This window comes from Balearica regulorum, chromosome 1 (assembly GCF_011004875.1).
Source record: "Balearica regulorum gibbericeps isolate bBalReg1 chromosome 1, bBalReg1.pri, whole genome shotgun sequence".
Classification (NCBI taxonomy): domain Eukaryota; kingdom Metazoa; phylum Chordata; class Aves; order Gruiformes; family Gruidae; genus Balearica; species Balearica regulorum.
Window position 1 is genome coordinate 22,933,870 of NC_046184.1, and position 23,496 is coordinate 22,957,365.

Here is a 23,496-nt window from a genome sequence, read left to right on the forward strand (position 1 = left end):
CTTACAGCCAATCGAAACCTAACCTCTTTCACTTTAAAACCACTGCCCCTCATCCTGTCACTACAGGCCTTGGTATAAAGGTCTTTCTCCATCTTTCTTACAAGCCCCCTTTATATACTGGAAGGCTGCAATAAGGTCTCCCCAGAGACTTCTCTCCTCCAGGCTGAACAACCCCAACTCTCTCAGCACATCTTCATAGGAGAGGTGCTCCAGTCCCCTGACCATCTTCACGGCCCTCCTCTGGACCTCTACTAACAGCTCCATGTCTTTCTGTACTGGGGCCCCCTGAGCTGGATGCAGGACTCCAGGTGCATTTTGAATGACGCTTCCTCGTTTCCAACAGCACTGCCACTCCACCTGTCTTTCCCATCCCTGGCCGTTCATAAAACCACTCACTGACCCTTTGCTTCCAGTCTCCCAGTTGCCTCCAAGGGTTTAACTCTCTCTCCCCTCTCTAACAACTTCCTCCTTGTACACTGAACAGAAATATGTAAGATTTTTAATTTTTGCAGCTCATGCTAGGAAGGAAAGAAAAAAGGGGGTGGGAGGCAAAGAAAAGATAGAAGCTGCTGCAAGCACGTGATGCCTGTTCTGCATTTCACTCCAGCCTTGGGCTACGCAGCTTCCGACAACCACTATTTTTATATTATGATAAGATCCAGGTGTCCCAGTGGGGTTCAGAACACAGACACAGCCCGATGCAGAAGTGTGCGGTCTAACCCAGCTTGCTCGTGACTGACAAGCAACTGCCGCATCCCTTGTTCCTGCTGAAACACCCCTCGGCACGAGCCTTCCCCCAACACACATTCAGTTTACATGTTATTTAATAACACCCCAGTACAAATGAACAGCTGCCATGAGCAAGTATCCAATTCTGACTCTTGAAATGATTTCAAAAAAACTACTTTTCTTCCCCAGTCAGGTAGGGTTTGGACTAATTAGAGAGAAACTTCCCATTCAAACGAGCAGCCCTTCCCCATCCATTGTCACATCTAGACAAGAACGGTATTTAAGCTGTGTGGGTACTATTAACATTTGAGATTCCATCCAATTAAACACCGATACAAGAGGAAAATTATCCTTTTAACAGATTACTAACAGCACACTGGTTTCTGTTGTCCACATGGGATCTTAAAAATTGACTGGCTGCGTGGAGTTCAACATTTTATACTACTTCAGCGCAGAAACGGAGCAGAATTAGGAAACAATTATTGATAAGTATGCAACTGTGGAACCATAAAAGCCCCATGGGTAAGACCAATCTAAGGAGAAAGAAATGAAAAAAACAGCTTTCACATTTTTCCTTTTTTTTCCTTGTTTGCACAGTTGGAAATTCATTCCCTGCTGTTTCATATTTCCTATACTGATTAAAAGTGTTACCTACTGCATTATTCTCTTCAAGACCTGGATTTGCTAGGTGAAAGCATCATTAGAAACAACAGGGCTGAGGTAGGGAAACGGGTTTTAACTGAAGAATTCTTTCACTATATGAGCAGCAAAATGTATTTTTCCCCAATAACGTTTTATACACGGCAGAAATTGCTTTTCCACATCAAAGTCAAGACATTCAAATAATGAGTTAGTGCAAGAGCCTCAAGGATAAGACATTTACATTTTTAGGAACAAATGGACTTGCTACAAACAATATCAGGTATTAATCCTGGTCAGCACCAAAAATGGGTTTTCTGGGAAAGCTTCTGAAGATCTTTTTGCCCTCCTTTCTCTGCAGAACCCTCAGGAATTGGCAGAATTGACTACTGCATACCTCAAGAGAGTTATACATCTAAGCATAGGAAAGGAATCAGAAGGCTTTTTGAGCTAAACCTCTCACTTTCTCATCTAGGAGAAACTTTTCTATAAAGCATCAATAGTCTCACTATTATTCTAATAATTGTGTTTTAGAGGTGAAAGGAGCAGGTAGCTTCTCTACTGTTTTTTTTCTGCCTAGTAGAGGTGAGCAGTAAATAACTGTGCCATTAGCTTGCTCAAAAATGTAAACAATCTAATTTTAGTGAGAATGGCAAAGGAAGATAAATACACTGGATTCGATTAACGCTGATGCTAGAAGTTGTAGTAGGAAGTCAGCACTTCTTAAAACTTTGTTCATGCTGAGATTCCATGAGCTCCCAGTCGGTTTATCCTGTTTACATTATGCATTCTGGCAGAGTGGTGACCCACATAACCTCCACATTTTTCTCTTGGAGTTACAGTTAAAAAATAGGGCTCAGGTACAACATTTTTTGAGTTATGGTATCCCTGTCAACTGCATTTGGAGTTCAGGAGTTTCCTAGAACCACATCACCACCAATAGCATTAAGATTTTAAAAGTCTTATCTTGATGAAATCTTGGGAATGAGACTCTTTGAAAATGCAGGAATATGCTTTTTCAGTCCTGTTTCTAAAATATGAACTTCAAATAGACAGACAGGAAATGAAAATAACCCATGAACTTTGTTTCTCTTCAGTGACTCTCGTAAAGAGTGCTGGACTCTGTGGCCAGCATTTACAGGAAAGTTTCAACGCCTCCTGATCTGCTGTAGTTCTACTCTCTATAAATGTTAATTTTACTGTTTCTTTCAAAGAGGCATGTGTGAATTTGTTTAATCAATTGGCCTTAGAAGGAAATTGGCCAATTTATTCCATGTTAACAGTTACATGTTGAAATAAACCCTTCTTAGCCCTATAATAACAAAAAATGAAAGCAGCATTCCTAAGGTTTATTTGTCATACCAGAGTGCCCTTCTTGTAACTTCCGCTCATGTATACCATTAGTTTTCTATTTTTTCCCCCAAATTCCCCAAAATTCTGGATTCTACAGAAGTTGAACACCTTGTCAGCACTCAGTGACTCTGCTCTTTTTCTCATGCTCAATCCTGTCTGGGAACCTCAGACTAAACATTGTTATACTTATCTCCAGTAGAAGCTAAATCCAGGATCTGGATTTCAAGCACTTAAACAGAGCAGTGGGGATCTCTGCACTCAGATGCCAGAGCCACCTCCATTCAAGAAGAAACGGACGCCCTTGGCTGGAGGAAGCGGAGGACGGGAACGTGCGGATAACGCTGTGGCATTTGTGCAGTAGATCTGTAGCGAGAATGCTTTTTTTAGGAATTGGGAAATCCCAATTCAGGCTGTTGAGTGGCATCTGCACCCATCTCTCTGATGCTTTGCTACCAGATGCACTTGCCCGAAGTGGGACTCCTTGATCCAGTGCTATACAAGAAATGTTTCTAAGTTTATAAGAACAGATTGAGGGAAACCTGACTTCTTAGGGCACTGAGTTGTGTGGGTGATCTGGGCTCCTGGCGCAGGACCAGCTTGTGCAGTTTACGCAGTGAATGAATGCAAAATGTGTAACCCATTTTCAGAGTGGGAATCTGAGCTCCCCTCAGTTTAACATGAGTATTGGCCTCTATTGTATCTACAAACGGGACTAGGAGAACCCCTAAAAAGGAAGGCTTCAAATACACTTTTCTCCTAAGCATTCCTCGCCAACTATTTTGGGCATTCCTGCTCTGCATCCTGCTTGTTCATGAATTGTGCTCTCATGGGCTTAGTGCTACTCGTGCAATAACTGGAAGCGGAGGCACCTTATTCAAGGCTGCTGATCACACTTGAATTAACCGCTGCTCTGTGCATTACAAGCCCATGTCCTTCTGGTGGTCCAGCCTTGCAGCTGGTGGGCTGAGATAGTACTAGAAAGAAAGAAAGAAAGAAAGAAAGAAAGAAAGAAAGAAAGAAAGAAAGAAAGAAAGAAAGACAGACAGAAAACCCTCCATGTACTGGGATATGCTGTACTTATTATTTCAGTAATATAAAACAAAAATCCAATGTCACACTTCCCTTGTCAGGACACAATCCAGAGCCCCTAATTCTTGACTCAGAAGGCAATACACTTTTATCCGGTTTCCGTTATTTCCTACTGCTGAGAGACCCCCTTCTTTCCCAACCACTACTGTGACATGCTCATCTATAAAATAACTCTTCCTTTAATGTTTTCTTCTTCTCCTGAAAAAGGATTTGGGAACAGCAGGGATACGAGCACTCACCTCTTTTAAACTCTGCATCATAATCTTTATGACATGTTTTATCATCAACCATCTTTAAGCTTTTACCAGGATAACAATCTTTGCCTTTGCAATAGCTCCCACAGTAGTCTTGAGTGAAAATGGAGAGCGCTAAGATGTAAGAGGCTAATATTAGAATTATGTGGACAAAAAAAGAGGATTTAAAGTCTGCTAAGGGAAATCTCAGCAGTAAGCTATGAAAAGGCTGGATACTGGTGCTGTACATCAGTGAATTATATCCAGAGTTCCTCAATTTACATAGGAAACGTTGTTAATAGGCAAGGTACCCACAGCTCTCAGCCACTGACTCTGTCCCTCTCGCAGCTCCTGAATAAGTCCACAAGTCCACAGCTGATCAGAGCTCTCGCAGGGATAACGCCAGCAAAACCTGGCGCCTGCAGTGTGCATTTTTCGGAGTGTTGCCATGGTGATCTCCAGCACGCTCATCCCCTGAGAGCTCAGCTCAAAATTCAGAGGGAACCAAAGCAGGACAAAGAAATGACACCCAAGCAAAAGCAAGAGGAAAATTACATGTAATAAGTATACATACATATTTTCCTACACAAGCTTTCAGAAAATAGGAATTTTTAGAGCTGAACGGTCTGTTGGAAAGAAGCGCAGTCTTCATAGTCCCAACGCTAAACCAGGATGGTCTATGGAATAAACCCAAGAATTTCTACCCTGTCTCAGCTCGTGGATCACTGTTTGGCACAGGGTAAATCTGTACTGCAAAAATCCTGATTTGTGCAGCAACAACAGAGGACAGGATAACTAAGCAGAGAAAAAGATAGGGATGCCTTTAACAACGTAACACCGTAGCGCAGCAACAGATCACTAGATGATAACCAAAATCTGACATTTACTTTTTAGAACATTACATTATTCCATGAAAACTGTTAATACAACAATTCTTAAGTATTTGAGGAATCTAAATTTTCACCAAATACTTTACATCATCTGTTGGTCCTTATGGCAGTTACACTGTCTTACTGCATTCTCAACAAAAAGGAATTACATTTGTGTGAAAGTGAAAGCAACACTCTGTCAAGTGATGTATCATCTCGATATATGGTTGAGAAACCTGTTGTATGGTGCTTTCACTCCTACCCTACAAAAGCGTTGTGTTATAGTGGCCATACACACAGAAATAAACCAGCAAGAAGAGACACCAAAATTCAAAATCTGGGCCATGTCAGATATGCCACTGTCCAGAAATAATACTAAATGAGATCAATCAATGTTTTGCCATTAGGCAGCATGTTTCAGTCAGAGCTTATTATCAAACACGGCCAGGCCCTTTTGTTCCTAAAAGATCTCTGAGATCAGTTAATCCCACATAGCTTGATGCTCAGCCACTTGCATATGGTAGTTTCTTTTTCGAAAATACATTATATTCTTCCTGTTCCTACCAGGGCTTCTTATTGCTGTTACAATTGACTTTGTTAGGCCTCTCCATGTCATCATCTATTAGATCTTCATGTAAATACTTAATCATGTTATGAAAAGCTGCCTCTTCCTGAATAAGCATGGAGCTTTTCAGTCAGATCTGCTTTAACTTCCATCAAACCTTGCTGGGTTGCTACAGCACTAACCACTTCAGTCCTTGCTCAGTCCCTGCTCACCAAAATTTGGTGTGCAGTCTGTCGCTTATGATTGCGGGCAGCACTTCACCTGCCGCCTTCGGACTAGTGCCCAATGTTCATCACTGTGGGAGGTCATCTGCTGAAATGTTGTTCACAGAAGTTTGGTTTCTTCAGCATATTCACAATCTCACAGTCCCGCTGACAATGAACACAGAAAGGGTTGTGCGGAGTAAATACCTCCAATATCTATTTGTACAATGCACAAGAGATTACTCAGTACATGTGCCTCTCCTCACTCTGGTCCCTTGGTTTAGTCTTGCTTTGCTGTCCAGTCCCCAAGTGAATTCTCTGTGCTTCCCCAGGCTGCCACCTCCCTGGTTTTCAAACTAGCACAGGACTAACAACTGCTGGCTGGAGGAAGGGCTGAGGGAGAGACTCAACTATAATCTTTGGTATTTATCATTTTATCTTTAGCGCCTTCTCTCCCAAAGGGTGCTGACACCTGCCTTGTGCAGCCTCCCAGTATTTTAAGCTTTCTTGATCCCCTTTAACAGTGACTGATTTATTTCCAGCATATACTGGTATTTCTGCTGTATTACAGGGAAGAACTTGAACTTTAACAAGATCCCTACAAAATCACTGATTGTGGTAGGCATAATATTATGGTTCTTATGTGCTCATGCCTTGATCCCTTCAGGGAAGAGGTTTTATTTACCACGAATAAAGATGAAGGCTGACAGACAGCCTTCAAATCAAAGCACAAGCCAGAAAATGTCTGATTACCCCCGGAAGCAGCATTTAACAGCTTAACTTAGTCTTTATTTAGATATTATTTTGCATATTTCACCCATAATGAAAGCAAACTTGTCGTGAACAAAATCATTTGGTAATCTAATTTATCAAGATCACTCACACACTGACAGACAAGAATTTTAATAAAATTTGCACTTATGAGAACAATTTGTACTAATTTCTGTCTCTTAGATACTTATGCTTTTTCCAGGGCCGGTGAACGGAAAATTAAGACTCTAGTGCAATTCCAACCACTTCCAGAAAACATAGTTGTACACTGTAATGTGCATCTGCTTAGGGAATATACTTAAAAGACTCTACTTTCCTTACTGTAACAGCATGCACTCTACCACCCACTACTTGTATGACAATATTTTACAAGGATACTGCAGATCTTTAAAACATGGGGATGAATTAACTACCCAGGGGCTGTCAGATATTTATGTTGCCCAAGAACGTTAGATGTATTAGATTAATGCCAAAGACAATAAATGTAGTTCAACTTCAGTAAAGGAGTTGGCAGAACAAGACAAAAAGCATCACTGCAGAGATGCTTGCCCCAAAATTGTGTGTCACAAAACATCAAATGTGGCCCCTCCTTCTCTTCCCTTTCCTCTCCCCAGCTATTCAGCAATTGGAGTCACAGGCAAGGCTCCTGTCAGCTGCCTAACAGACACATGAGGAAGATCACAGCATGCCTAATACCTCACTTGGGACACCTTCTTTTTCCTCTACTGTCCCACAAGGTCACAGTTTCATTTTCATCTAGTGAATCTGACAGCAAGCAGCTTACCCCTCTCCACAGGCTGTCCTGCCATTCAGTTCAAAGAAAGATCTGTGGTAAATGTTATACTTTGCCTAACATCTGGGCGGATCAGTTGATACCTAGTTCATCACTAGAGAGAATCTCTGTTGCCTCTAAGTGCAGTAGTCCCTTGCTCCGAAAGGAAAGTCTCTGCTTTGGGCTGGTACTGGCATGCAAGACGTGGTGAGAAGACACTGATGGAGCTGCTCCAGCAGGAGCTACCCATTTTTCAGCTCCTGGCCAGGTTAGTTTTGAGCTTTTGCTTAGGCTTGAGGTTTGGTTGCACCCATACTTAAGGCACCCATGGAAGTGGCAGAAACAAGCAGCTAGTGGAGATGGGAGAACCAAACAATCTTGTTCGGCAACAGTGTGGACTGTAAAAAAGACTGTATAAACATGTCATGACACAATTTAAGTAAACCATCTTCAGTACGTTTCCTACAATTGGAAAAAGTGCTGTCTCTTACCTTGTCAAAGACAACAGACAGGCTTATTGGGAGAGGATGTTCTCTCCGCTCACTATTCTTTTGTTAGAATAAATGTCTGCTTTTGTAAAAGACAACTATTTTCAGGGTACCACATTTGCTTACAATAATGTTAGCATATTCAATCTTGCTCAAGTCGTGCAAAATAGATGTATTGGGAATGTTTTCCTTTGTTCAGTTTTTTGTTTCCATTCCCCATCTACATCATTTACTTGTTCTTTTCCTCTTGGTCCTATATATACTTCAAAGACACATTTTCAAAGAAGAACTTCTCTCAGCATAGCTTGCCCCCCAGCTGTAAAAGCTTTGCTCACATATACGTCCCTTAGGAGAGATAACTTCTTTGCATAGAGCTCTTTCAGGCAACATCTGTAATCATGCAAACAGGTAGAGCGTTCCCATGTAGCGCAGCTCAAGAAGGAAGCATACACATCCTGCAAAGCACACCCAAGGTAGCACCAAAAATATTTATATGCCAGATAAAATCCATATCCTGCAGCTTGGACCACTATAAACAAATGCTATCCAATATATCTTTCAAGTCAATCAACCGAAGAATTCACATATGGATGGATGGCCTGATTTAGGTTCATCCAAGGGTATGAAAAATCTGGGAATGCAATGAATCAGCTCATCCTCGGGTTACTGACCACGCACACCTTCCCTTCCTAGCACTGTCTTGGCCTTTGAACAGGATCTCCTTGGCTTTGCGACCAAGCAGACCTCTCTAGTCATTCCATTTTTGGATACTTCTGACAAAGCACTGGCAATCAATGCCACTGCAGAACAGAGACCAAAACAGCCCAGTTTATCCTGTATGGAATGATATAGCTCACACTTTCAAAGGTGCTGGCTGTAAGAAGTGCTAAAGGACTCCAGGAATCTGCTCCACCACCCCTGACATCAACTCTACTCTATGTTTCTGCTCAGTACAAGGAAAATGGCATTGTGACCCTTTTTTCCCCCTCAACAAATAACCTGAAGAGTCAAATGGTCAGTAGTCTATGGCAGAGGTTTTTGAATGCGGAACTGATGCAGAGGATGCCAAAGTCAAAACCATGACCCAGCTTTCTGTTCTCACCCAGCATCCCCTGTGGTGTCCTCAGGATTTCTCTGACATGCAGTAGGAGGATCTTGGCAGAAAAGACCTCAAGAAAGGAAGGTAAGAAGGTATCAGAGTATAAATCCCCATAACGGGTAACATGGTTTGTGAAATCATCAGTTCCACAGGAGGGGGAAACCTTCCATTGTCTGGAAATTTCCAGGCACATTTTAAAGAAAACAGTAGCTGTGTATAAACACAAGAGTTACAATGTTTCACAAGCTCAAAAGTTCCCAGGAATTATAATTTAATACAATTAATTTAACTAGTCACAAATGAAACTGATATAATTTTAAGGAAAACCAGCAAGGATAAATAAGACTGTATTTTGTGCATCCCTGGAAGACTTCTGTTTACGAAGTCGTTGGCTTACTGACTGGTAATAAGAAATTTCATACCTAAAACCTAGATATTTTTATGTCTTGACATTACTTCATGACATTGTGCTTGATCAAATTGAGTGCTGCAGTAACAGGACACTAGAATATTGTCTAGATGTCCAAAGGAACAGCTATTTTAAAATACAACATCTTGTGCATATATTGCATTAACTGAATCAAAAAAAGGCTGAGGCTTGCCTTGAATTTAGCCCTAAAAAATATTATGAAGCAGACAAGTATTTAATTCTTACTTTCCTTGTTAAATCCTTTAATTAAATATAACATTGAACTACAGATTATTATAGAGATTTTTTTCTCAACTAATACATTTAAATGCATTAAAGCAGGGAGAAAAACAAAACAAGAACACAAGCCGGGCTTATAAACAGATTCATATAAACAGCATTAAATAAAGTGACACCCTGAGAGCACAGGGCATTTTTTCATGTTTGTTAGCACAAAAGTAACAGCAAAGGTTAAGAGCAGTGGAGGTGGCATATTCCATACAAATCAATATGTTAATGCAAACTGTTTCCATTTAGCAAAGTGACATACCAGTTCACCTAAGACAATTGCTTAAGCAACATCATTGCTATCATAAAGCAAGCGGATGCAGGGCAGGAACAGTGCAGAAGTCCTGGAACTGCTAGCTACAAAGAGACCTGTAATGCCCCTGCAGCCAGGCTGTTCCCGCACCAAACTCAGGCGGATCAGCAGCACGAAGGCTTCATAGTACCATAGAATGGTTTGGATTGGAAGGGACCTTAAAGATCATCTAGTTCCAACCCTCCTGTCATGGGCTTTTGCAGAAGCCCTGGTCTGAAAGCCATGGAGTGAAGGCCCCGTGCAGGGTGCTGGGAACAGTGGGGGCCACTACTCCAGTCTGTAGGGCTGAAGGGAGCTGTGGAGCAGCTGGGCTGAGGGGGGTGGCATGCCCTGCCTTCCCCAAGGGGAACCCCCTCAATGCCCCACTCCCCAGGTTCTGTAGGCTTGAGGGTGTCTCAAAAATTAGCCAGACCTGAAGTGAATGAGGCCTCCTAAAATTGTTTATTCATGAGTTAATTGTACAGTTGTGACAGGCGCAGCACTCAGATGCTTCCCTTGTACCAACAAGCAGATAAAAGCAGCAAGATGATGAGGAAGAAAAGCAGCAGAACAGTGCCCTTATCTGTGCCTGTTCACACTGGCATCATTCACACTGGTACCATCCACTCGCTTAAAATAAAAAATAAGGGGTGTGAGGAGGTTGATTTCACTGACTCTAACATCAGCAGTCCTATGAAAGGGCTCACTTTTGCCAAGAATCAAAGGTTTATGGAGACAAAGCTAATATAGCATCCGAGAATGACACTAAAAATGATGTTCAAACTCCAGAATCAATGCTAGAGTCAATGCTGACAACTGATTTGCAACAGTTCCCTCTAAGTCCATATTGCTTTTCTAAGTGGAGACAATTCTCAATTTTTGTTGCCAGACACAACAAGAAACCTGGTGCCAATACTCTTACTCCTGTGAGAATACAGAATAATACCCCAAACAGGCATCACAACCTGCTTATTCTGTAAAATCCTGTGGGCTGACGCACTGAGTTAAGTGTTACAGGTGTTCAACCACCTCTCAGTCCCACCATGGATTAGGAGAAGGAGTAAACCTGTTACCACGTGGGTGATAACTAAGCAGTTGTATTCACCAACCTTTACAGGAAGAAAAGGAGGATGGTTTAGGCTGGTACCTTTGACAGAAATTTCTCAGTGAATCTCCTCCTTGCATCCCCTCAAAATTGAGATAACCATGAAACTTCAACTTTGACTTTAGCAGGACAAAGAACTAATGCAAAGCCCTATTTTACTGCATCCAGCTTTTCTGCTCTGTTTTGCTAGGCTTGGGTAAACTGCTTTTTGCTTTCTCTTGATCTCCTCAGGATGCAGCAGTTCTTGCCAAAAATAACTATGTTTTAATTTTCCTTCAAAATTCCTTTGCAGAGGTCTGCACTGTTTTAATGCTGTAGCATCACATATCCTTTTAATCCCTGCCTACACGTTTTAACATTTCAAACACATGATTATTTAAAAATGAAAACCCACCGGGGCGTTGGTGAGGTAAAGTGGTTTACTAGGGGCTGAAACTGGGGAGGGGGGAGAGGGGAGGGTGAGTCATCATTTTCTGGTTTTAATCCTTCACTCCTCCTCTGTTTTGGGCTTTGTTATTAGCAGTAGTGCTTATTCACTTTGAGCAGGGCCAAGACAGCAAACAAGTCCTCTGAATTTGAAAGCTAAACAATTCCAACTCCTAATTCAGCCATGCACGCCTGCTCCAGGCTGTTCAATCCCTTGAGACCCCTTTTTGTAGCCTAGGCTTTTCCCTCCTTCAAGTGCCAACCCACCAACGGCCTTTGGCTAGGGTTTTGTCTGTTCCCACCTGCTCCTGCAAGAGGGAGAACAGACTGAGATGGAGTGACGCTGTCCTTAAGTTTTGTGTCGTATTCAGGGCTGGGCATTGCCACACCAAATGGAGCAAACTGGTTACAAAAACTGTTTGTGCAGACAAAGCGAAGCACTTTTTAAAAACCACCACTGCTCCAACTAAAACACCACTTGGAAACAAGTTGCACTGCATACTGAAGGGGAGACGGCACTTGTTGAAAACCCCCTCTCCTTTTTGGTTGTTGCTCAATAGGGCAGCAAAAACTTTGTCCTCCAGCCCAATTACACCACTCTGCTGATGCTGCAACAAAGGGAGAAAGAGCCATGACAGACATAACAAGGTAATCTCTAATGGAAGCAACAGCAGGAGGTAGAAAAATTAACTGCCATCACACACCGTTTCTCTTCCCACTTCAAGCACCCTCTCCTTCTCTAAACACTCCATAGATACACACCTTCCTGCCAAAAAAAAAAAAAAAAGTCTGAATACTGACCCTCCCAAACCCATCTATGCCTCGTACCTTTTGCAGTTCCACTGACAAACAGCCCTTTGCCTTAAGCTCTGAGAGCTGGGCAGTGCAGGAGCCCGAGTCCAGTTTGGGAATTGACAGCACGCAAGCTCCAGCTCTAGACTTCATAGGGATGCTTAAGTTTGGAAAAAAGCCTTTAAGTGTGGATGCCTCAGTTTCAGCTGCGTTTTTGTATCAAAAATACTTGCACTCGGTTTCAAAAGTGGGAATGCTCTTGAGCTCCAAGTATAATTTAGGACAACTAAGAATATGCAGAACCTCTGAGAATTAGACTAGTTATTTCAGTAAATTAACTAGGTAGCAACTGTGAAAATGCTGATGTTAGACAGTGTTTCAGCTTCCCGGTCTATAAATGAATATAATTTTTACTTACCTCATGACAGGTGTGTCATGAGAATTAGCTAATATTGACACTTTGATCTTTAAAATGCTTTGCCAAGTATTAATTAAGGAAGGATCATTTTGCATTTAATATAGCTAGTATTTTGAAGGTGAATTTGTTTCCATTCCTCTCCTAAAATGGTAAAGAATCTACTGTTTGTTTTTCTACGTATTCCTCAGGAGATTATTTCAGAGAAATATGAGAAAGAAAGACTGACATGCAGACCTGTGTTTCAAAGAATGTGAATGGATACGTGTAAACAAAAATCTGTGTTTTGCTGCAAGCATCTTCTCTCCTGCAGGTCTTGTAGCCAGACCTGTAGACTTAGGTCAAATGTTACTCAATGTAGGGAGAAATGTAGGACGCCCCCACCCTCCAATAAACCACCTTTTTGTAACTAACCTACCAGTAGTTTTTACAAGGCAGGTTTCAAAGTGAAGTGTGAGAAGTTCATAACATGTTGCAGATATTCAAGTGCTGCATCTACTGGTAAAGTGTGGCCTCATTTCTCCATAGAGGGAAAGGTGCCAATATATGGGCAAAACTCTATTACAGTTTCATCTGTAGCCAGCGATATGAAATATGACCAAAGCTGCACGATGCTTTTCTTCGATAGGTCACCCGTGTAGGCTGCCACCAGAGAAAGACAGAGAGCCAAGGCTTGCCTGCAGAGCCAGCTCTCTCCTAGCCACTCCGTGCTCAATCCTAAGGGCAGGACTTTCACCATGGGCATTCTTGTCACAAAGATCTAGCGGCAAAGGCATGACATTTGGCCTTTACATGGCCCAGTGAATATAAACCCAGATTAGAGGGAAATAAAAGATTGTACTTGATAGCATACGGGAAAGCAGCAGCATAAGTCTCCAAATAAGCTGCTCTGCACGCCCCAGAGAGATCATGATGCAGGGCTTTCCTGTGGCTGCTACTGCTGGTGATTACAGCCTGACCTGGTGTCACAGGCTGCTTGTACTGGTAGTGCAGAGACATCATCTCTCCTGGAGCTGCAGTATTTTCCTTACTGTCAGCCAGGCAACACAGGGAAGACAGAGCTGAAGGGAAAGAAAAAAACCATGGGACACAGGTAATGGAAGAGATGCCAGAAAGCACATGCATGAAGGTAGATGCAACCCCTGTGTAGTCCCCCCGAATGCCCTTTAGGGTCTCAGGGTGATGACAGCAGAAATTCTGTGAGAACATTTTCAAAGTCCACGTCTCATTCTCGCCTGTTGCCCAAGACACGCAGAAGACACTGGACAAATGTTACTCGATGTTTTCGTGACTTAAGTCCTATGGATCTAAAGATGAATCTCAGAGGTGATTCTGGGGACTCAAGTCTAATTGACTGTCGTATCTAGAAAATACTAGAATTAAAGTTCCTTATGTGAATCCTTCACAATAGTCTCCATGATGGGCACAGCATCGACATTACTTAATGAACGAGCAACTCTTCAATATTTATTTTTCTCCTCATTATTCAGTGTGGCTCTATGCCTTATTTACCATGCTATCCAAAAGCTTCTGAGAGTTATTTATAGCATTCACGACATAGGAGCCAAGTTCTTAAAAACAACAATTAATTTTCAATACCCAGCTCGATCCTGAAACTAAGGTGGACATTTTTGGGATGGGCACTGTTTTAAGCAATTACTTTATAAACATAAAAGTCTAAAAAGCATCTCTGTAGACTTTCCAGAAAGAACCTGCCTAGCAGCAAGCAGAGCTTAGTGACAGCACATGACATGATGTGGTCCTCCCCCTTTCACAAGGGTGTTTGAACCAGGCTATTTATGGTGTCAGTGCACACATTTTACATAAGAAATACTGTTGAGAACAGTGAACAAAACACTCAATGCTACATTAAGAACTTGTTCCAGGGATCTCAGATTACAAGATGTGCAGCGAGAACCTAATTTTGGTATCTAATTAGGGCTGGGTGTTCTCCCCCCCCACCCTGTGCACTTTCCTGCCTGTGCTCTGCTTGACAGTGCCTGCTCCTGATTCCCTAAGGTACACAGTCCCCTGCCTTCTCCTTGCAGTCACTGCCTCAAGATTATTTTGATGTATCATCAGTATAATGCAATACAATTAGCAGCTTACCATCCCCTTCAGTCCATTTTACATTTTTCCCAGCCTTTCCCTACTTTTTTAAAGGCGAAAAAAAACCCCTTGCTCTCCTCATCTCCTCTGTCCTCTTCACCAGGTGAGCAAAACAACATTTCACTGGATTCCTCCAGTATCCCAACTTTTGCTTTCAGCTCTATGAAAGGTCAGTCCAGAAGTTTGTTGGAAGAGAATGAAGAAGAGAAAGTTTCTGCAAGTTTATTCCACTTTCTGGCTTTATGGGTAACCAAAGCCAAAATCCTACTAGCTGTACTACCAAACCATTATAGTGTATTCAAACCCAGTTTCAGATTTAATTTTCAATTTTGACTAAACTAAAAAATTTTAATAAATATCCCTGGATGTGCTACGTATCAAAATGCATGATTGTGAGAGGAGGTGCTGGATTTCATAGTTTCAAGGCTCTACCTGCAGTTTGTGAGTGACTTAACTTCCTGTCAAGTACTTTGTTCCCTCTCTTGGGCTCTGCTGACATTTTATATGGAAATGGCTCCATAGCCATTTCTGTGATACAAAACCAAAAGTAGCTATGAAAAGGTGTTTTCTCCTCTCCACATAAATTTGTTAATTTGGAGTTACTGCAAAAATCCCAGCCAATGTCAGGTCATTTAATTTTTGAAAATTATTCAAATTTAGAAGGATAAATCTGTAATTTTAATGACAGATACTTGGAAGAGCCATATCAAGAAAAAAGTTTCCATTTAGGAGCTCAGTCTACATATGCACAAAATTAAAATATCAGAAAAATAACATCTATTGGAGATTATATTTATTTTTACATCAAGGACAAAGTGCTGTGTTGTTCAAGAAGTGCCACTAGCCAAAACAAGGTCACTTGAGATGTACTTCTAGGACCCTGAAGCAACTAAAGTGACTGGTCACATTAAATGCCTTCCAACTTTGTTTTGTTTTGTTTCAAACTGGGCCACATACCAGTAATGTAGAGTGTCAATGCACAGCCTAGTGTGTAAATCTTTACCTTAGGTACAATGTTGTCAAATCTGAGGATCTTAATTTCAAGCAACCCCATATCAGCAAACAACCTATATAAACCAGACAGCGTTTCGCAATGTTCCTGCAGTATTTCACTGTTTCAGTACTATTGGTCAGTTAGTGATTTTAGAAGACAAGTTTATAAAAGCCCAAAGGCTAAAATTAAAACTGTCCCAGCTTGTTAGACATTTAAGACAGGATCATCATCCTATTTGACATCTAAGTCATGAATTCTGTGCTTTATCCAGTATTTGGAAAGCCTTAGTTGACTGCTTCCAAACTCATCAGACAGGTCTGGGAAATGGAAGGTGAGATTGTGGGAAAAATGTAATATAAAAAAAATACTGGATCGAATTTGTGGCAGCTAGAAGTTCATGACTATCACTACCCTGCACACCAGAGCCACGCAAAGCCTCCAGGGGTATGACTTGGAGAGATACGGCTTTGCTTCACACACAAATCTGTACGTACATAGAGACATGTGCATGCACACAGTTAGGGAGTTCACATTATTATGAAATACAGCGAGGGAAAGCAATTACTTTAAGAAAAATAATGGGGTATTCACCAGCAAAGTAACAGTTTCAAAAGAGTCTAGAAAATGAACCAAAGCTCTTATTGTAAGAGAACTATTGACTCCACGTTTGAAAAAGTGACCTCAAGTGAGCAATGATGCACTTAGCCTGGAACTTGCAGCCGCTGTATTTCACTCTAAATTGAATTGCCAATCCACAGTGCAATCTTCTTCTACTATAAACTCACGTCTTTGGGGCAAGTATACAGAAAAATACTATATACTGGCTGCATTATTCCAAGTTAGACTAAATTTCTCTGGAAATGGAAAATATGTCCATACTACACAATTTAAGGATCCCCATGGGTATTTATACAGGGGTAGGTTTTGGGTTTTTTTCCTTTTAAGGACACTTAGTGACAACTTCATGTTGACTTTTTCCTGCAAACAGTTCATAAGCATGCAAATAACTAATAGTATGTGGCCGCATTAAAAGTATTTAGGTACATATAGCCCACAGACACATACTGAAAACCATGTAATATACATTTTATATCTCACACACACATGCACAATGATCAGATCCAGCATTCCCATACTGAAAGTGGTCTTTTGGGTAAATTAGGCTGCCAATTTAGCATGATTTATAATATCAGCAACGTCAATGATTTGCAAACATAAATAATTGGCACATGCTGTGAAATACTCACATTCACTTTTCCACTAAGTCTTCTTCACTACAATCAAGTTATTTTCCAGGGCAGTGTTTAATCTTCTTACTAAATAAAAGAAGGCAGAGATTAAAAATATATTCGTATGCATTAAGCTATGCTCAATCACCTTAAATTTATGAGCTTTAAAATATTGATTTAAGATCCTCTATAGTATCCCATAAACTTGTAATTTGTTTATATATAGTCAATTTTATTACATTTTAAACACAACTTTAGCACACCATAACTTTCAATCCTGAGGCTAAATGGGGCAATGTTCTGTATTTCAATAGCTGCTTGGATAATAAATCAGATGGACAGTTGCTCACAGATGTACAACTAATTACTGAAGAACTGAGAGCTCAACTGATATATTACCAGAAAGAATGCCTGGCATTACAGATGGGGTATTGTATGATTTGGCACTCCTCTAGCTAGAACTTGAACACGTTCTTCTCAATGGCAGTACTCAGCACCTCCCACGATCAAACATTTAAGAATGGAAGAGAAACAGTGTCTGTCCCTCTAGGGAAGGATAAAATACCATCTGATTTTGTTTAAAGTGATAAAAAAGGGTCCATGTAGATTATTCAACATGAATATGAAGATGACAACTGTCCTGGAAAAAAAATCCCCATCAATAGACATAGTGAGTGCTGAATGCCCTGACCTGTTTCTTACAGTTATTTCTCCACTACTTTTCAGCAAAGCATGTGATGCCCACTCAGTTTGCAGCAAATGCTGACACACGCACTAAAAGATCACCACATGGCAGTTCCCAGAGGAGAGAGACCTGAACACCTGGCAAAATCCACCACATTTTCTCCAAAGGCATCTCATCTCAGCTGAACCTGACTTTGAGACTTGCGTAACACTGGCTCCCCAGGGAGGTAAGCCACAATTATCAGCAGGGCTTTTATTTTCCCTTCATGTTCCTTGGGGCTGCCCAGTACTAAACCAAGTTTATTTTGTTAATGTTCGATGGGATTTAATTTCTTGTTTGCATTCCCCCTATCTAGTTGCTGTGGTAGCACATTCCTTAAGACTACATACATTCACCTCTTCCCAGGGAAAAGCTGTTTGAGGGAACCTGCACCCTCATCAAGTGATGAATGTGGATACTCAGCAAAATCGTGAGATGAGGGACATGGGAGAACAGCTGCATGATACGGCCTAACAGGAGAGTGTAGGCTTGGACTGGGACTGAGGGAAATCGTAGGAGGGAGCATGAGTAGAGCAGCCAACCCAAGAACAGAGAGACACAAATTTTAGACTTTAGGACCGAGGGAAAGGGCAGATTTCTTTCCATGTCTTACTGACAAAGGGAAAAACAGATCTGGTGCAACTTAAGCATATAAAAGAAAAGGAAATACAGAAGTAAAAGGAAGTGCAAAGGGATGTGAAAGATCACGATACTGCCAACAACAGCCAAGAAGGAAGGAGGTGGAGGCAGTCAGCAATTAAACAAGGCTTCATCCTGCTGTGGAGTTCCCTTTATAAGTCCACGTTGCCTTTCCCCTTTATAGCATTTTTGCAAGCATTGCTGAACAGTGATTTAGGCACATCTTGCACCGTTGGTTCACATCTCAATTTTGCAGATGCAACAACTGAAGTGCATGGAAATTGATATTTGGCTGAGACTGGAAAAGGAATCAAATACTGTCAGCCCTGACTGTAGTGTCCAGCCAGTTATACCCCCAGTAATAAAGGTATGTCCCTTGCTAATAACATCACAAATTTATTTATTGGGAAAACAAATCCAACCATAACCCAGGAACTGGCAGAGACTCATCGGACTACTTATATGTCAGTTCTCACGTGGATACACCAGGCATTTTAGTCTGAGTTGGTAATCAGATGTGCCAGAGAATGATGCTACCAAATTGTACTCAATTTTCTGTGCTATAAAATAGGAAGCCTTTTTCATAAGAGGCTTGGGACACAAGCCAGAAATCTCACTCACTGTTTCCCTATTTATTCAGAAGTGAGTCATCAGATTTCCAGGTTTCTCCACTCAAATGGCACACTGCTTTGGCTAGGTTTAGATGGACACAGGTGGTACCATCTGCTGCAAGGCTTCCTGGTTTTGTTTGGTTTTGCTTTTTCTTTTTACCTCCTGCTCATAGCACAACAGCTCTTTTTCAGTATCTTTCTTACACTGGAGCACCATGAGGAACTGGTCTTTCATGGTATGGGTTTGGCCAGCTGGCCAGTCAAAATGGACTGCTTGAACTAAAGGAATAAAAATACACATTGCTATCACAGGTCCTCTGACAGCTGGAGGGTCTTGAAGACTGACCTGAAGTTAACAGTACTTAGACGACATACGGAAGTTGTTCTTTAAAGCTGACAGAAACCATAAGCACAAACAGAGCAAGTGGGTAGGGGGATGCTCACACAATCTAACTTCAGCCTAACTAGGCTGATCTTCCTATTTCTTCTCTCTCCACTGGCTTGACAGAGAGGGTCCAGCCATGGATGACCTTCTGGAGGAGGAATTAATCTTTCCTGAGCTGCTTTTCGGAGGAGATTCCCTCTCCCTTCCATAACTCGCAGAGTACAGCGGGGAGATTACTGCCATTAGACTACATTTAGCTCTTATCCTGTCCCACCCAATCTGAATGCACTTAACTGCTCCGACCTTTCATATGACACAATTTCTGCCTTTCAAATCAAAATACTCCTTTAGGACAAAAGGATGAAGACCACCATGGACGTGTCATGCAGTTAAGACCATTAAGACAGGTCAATAACCCAGCAGAGACTGTAAACAACCTCCCCATCCTGCAAGTGCCCTCTCCCTCATCAGGCAGCTGTGCCTCTGTATTTAGGGTGAATGTCTCAGATACCATCGTTTCAAAAGGATGATAAACTCAGGCTGATCAGTTGTGTCCAAGTGCAGAATTTTGCAAGTGGACAATGTACTGAGCCAGCACTGCAGCTGCCGGGGGAAATGTGGCTTCCAAAAGCTGCAAGGAACAAAGTGCGGTGCTCGTCCTGCGGTGCCTAAAGTCAATGCTGCCATAAGTAGGAGTAAGAACATATTGAGTGCTTTTTTTTTTTTTTTTTGCTTCTAGATCTAAAAACAGATCATAAACCACATTTCTTTGAGGGAGGCTTTTGTTTGTTTGTTAGAAAGGGCAGGCACTGGGTCAGGGATAGAAAGTTGTACTATCCGGTTCCCAGACACAGACCTTATTCCCCCGAGCCTTCAGCTGGATGTAACATATGGAGCAGATACTTTTCATATAGGCTTGTGTACGCCTGTGGAACTTTGATCCGGCTGTTGAGCTAACAAGCACGGTGCACTCGATAGGATGGAGCACATAGGATAACACTACATACTGCTTTTTTTAGCTTAATTTTGAAAATGGATTGTCCCATTTCAGTGCTGGGAAGGCTACGTTACAACACTGAGATCATGTCCATATGGAAACAGGATATAGAATTTACTATAAAAAACTTTAGGGTGATATCAATGTCAGCTTAAGACTCTAAACATTGCAGTGTATTCACATCTTTAATTAACTCTGCATCACACTACTACACTCCAGTATCTGTCCACCTTCAGCTCTCCAGCTTATGTTGCTCTTGGTCATCTCCATTCTGCCCTCTCCACCTACTTGAGCTCAGAGACACCCGCTCCACTTCTAGCACATGAACTTCAGAGTTTTATTACTGACTTCCTTTCTCTCTCCTCTGCTTGGCTACCTCGGACTTAGTATCCTCCTTGTCTTGAAGCTGTTCAACATACCTCTACCTTCAATACACTTAAATCTGACACTTCTTAAACCCCCCTTTTTTTTTTACTTTGGTTTTGAGTCAATCATCTCACATCCTTTTGACCTCAATTTTATGCACTATGAGAAGACCCTGGCCAATCCTGTGCAAAAATTAGCAGAATATTAAAACAATAATGGAAGTGTTTAATATTGCTGGATATATCTCAAAAGAACTGCTGCTTTCACTCAGCCCTTTCATTTTGCTCTTCCTGTAGTTTGTGGGGCAAAAAGAAAAAAAATTAAAAATAAAAGAAAAAGGAAAAAAACCACACATGCTCGAGTTTTCTGTTGTTAAAATTTAAAAGTCTGAGACCAAAATCTGAGTTTTACAGATACACTATAAGAACAAAGACCAGCATAACCCAAAACTGAAACCCAAAAATTTGTGCTCCATTACCCTTTCTGAAAATCCTTCACTTTAGTCTAAGGAGACTAAATACCTTATCTCTTTATAGACTTTTCCAGAGAGATTTCTTAACTGCAGAATTGAACACACTAACCACAAAGTACTTCCTTTCTCTGCTGTCCCTTCTGACCAGTCCAGAAATCCTACCTGCTGTTTCAACAGTATTTCACTGCAAAGATCAAACAGCAAGAATGCTATCCCGTGAACTGCCAACAGGTTGAGGTCCAGCATCTTGCATATTAGGGCAAGAATCAAAGCAAGCATCAGTGGAGGAGTGGTGAGTAGCACTTTTTCCAGCCTCTTCAGATCATCATTTATCAAACCTTACAACTGATATTGGACAAAATTGTTCCCTGCTTTATTCACTCACATAAGGCTCCTCTCTGACCAGCAAGGTGCTGAGCTGGCACCAAATGCTGATCCATACTTGTCGAGCTGCCTGGCCACTCGGCACAAGGATTTAATCCAATGCAAAGCAGCAAAGAAGCAACCCCAATTTCTCAAAAGCTGAGAAACCTCACTTCCTCATCTTCCAATACTGTATTTAGCTTGGTAATTTTACATGAGTGAGGATACCAAGAAATCATATCCATAAGTTTTAAGCCTTTGCAGAAAAAGCTATTTTAGAAAAATTCTGACCTATGAGGCATAAACATGATGCCTGATAGTGAGGTGTAATACAAAGAATTTTACTGGCACACACTTGGAATGACCAGTGAAACTCATGGTGTCTTTGATTGCAAATTAACACCATTGTCCTAAACTCATACCATAAAAGCCATGCTACACAGTAATTTTAACTATATTAGTTACCTATGAATGCTACAATAGCAAACAGGAGAGGCAGACTTTTAGCACAATAATGGTTGTACATTTTTTCGTCATGAAAATGAAGCTTTACAAATCAGATGTAAAAATGAACTCCAGGATGTCTTCAGTTTAAGCACACCTGCGGTGACCCTGCCTAGTCTACGTGACAAGCTCAACACCATATGCAAGTCAGAGAACAGAATTTTTCTATATGTTAGGTGAACCAATACACATTAGAGATACCTCCATATATTTATTTTTTTCCTCCAACTTGAGTTCCAGGGAGTTAAGGTGATAAATTCAAAATCATAAACAATACAGTCTATGCCCATGACTTTTCACACGCCATTTGGTAAATTGTTTCAAAATGAATTCTGTGAGAAGTAACTTCGATCACAGTACAGGAGGTTTACACATGCCCGTGTGGGTGACTCATCAAACCTGGTAGTTTCTCTATGCAGTATAGCCAAAGGAAGAAGGTAGGCTCTTCCAGAAGGCAATGGAAACTGGGTTTCTTGCTCTTACTGTTGGCCAGAGAGGCATCCCAGTTGTTCATGTCAGAAGTCTGTCAAAGTGAATATCCTCATTATGTAATGGAATAACATCTTAATTTTGTGCCCTCAGGCTAAAAAAAGCCAGAAGTTAGTAAAAAACTCATCAATGTCTTTACTCTGATATACTCTGCATAAACATAGAGAGACAGTAAAGAACCCCTCTTTAGTAGCTTAGCGAGGTCTTTTCAGTCTTTAAGATGATCACATGCAGACTTTCAACAGCCATCTTATTAGGCATTTCATCAAGCACTTTGCTTTCTCCACATCTGTCAGGAGACCAGACTGGACTTCTTGGAAAGCTGCTGAGGCAGATCTTTCATTTCTAACTCACATTTCCTGAGTAATAAAGGCTGCCTGCAAGCAGAAATCCAATCTCTGACTTTAAGTAAACACTTGCCACTTATATTTGAGCTGAAGGTTAATTATCAAGTAGTTTACAAAACACGTGCTACGTTGGAGACCAAAGGTGAAATTCTACAGTCACTGAAGTGAGAGTTTCCACAAGGCCAGAATTGCTGTCCTAAATGTGCACTAATATGTGCATTAATGCGTTCACACTGTAAAAGGCTACAGGAGCAACCAACACACTCTTATGCAAAGCCAGAAACTACTCACACTTCCGCTTTGATGAGCCTGTGTATTTAACTAGCCCTGCTCAGTTAAAATACATTTATATGTATCTTCCTTTGAAGGGCACACCATGCTCAAGGTCCCAAACAGACAAGCCTTTATTGTCCAAGGGGCAGAGTGTAATAAATTCAACTGCTCTTTGTGCTTACTGTTACTCCCTTGGCTGGCTGTAGACAGCACTTTTTCAGCATGTGAGGACACTGAATTTTTCTCTGAAGCCTCCCCCTCCTTGCTCTGACAGCAAAGGGGTCCAAGGCCAGCCACCATGACACACTGCCTCCATGCAAGGGGCCTATTTGTGCAACCTGTTAGTCTCCCAGCAATGCAAGATGCTCCCATGTCATAAGCATCATCTAGCGCAGGTGACAGGAGAGAGATCACTGCTACTCAGCAGTACAAAGTTTACTCCTAGTTTTTCAGGAAT

At 41.4% G+C, this 23,496-nt stretch overlaps 1 protein-coding gene across 8 annotated transcripts in view; it reads right to left on the reverse strand.

Annotated features, from left to right (window-relative positions):
- PLXNB2 (plexin B2) overlaps positions 1 to 23,496 on the reverse strand; it is a 257,923-nt gene that overhangs the window by 99,014 nt on the left and 135,413 nt on the right. For all 8 annotated transcript variants that reach the window (XM_075742895.1, XM_075742891.1, XM_075742862.1 and 5 more), the window contains one exon: positions 16,888 to 16,956. In XM_075742895.1, coding sequence (XP_075599010.1) covers positions 16,888 to 16,889 — 2 coding nt within the window. In that variant the 5' untranslated portion in view covers positions 16,890 to 16,956. The remainder of the gene's footprint in view (positions 1 to 16,887; positions 16,957 to 23,496) is intronic.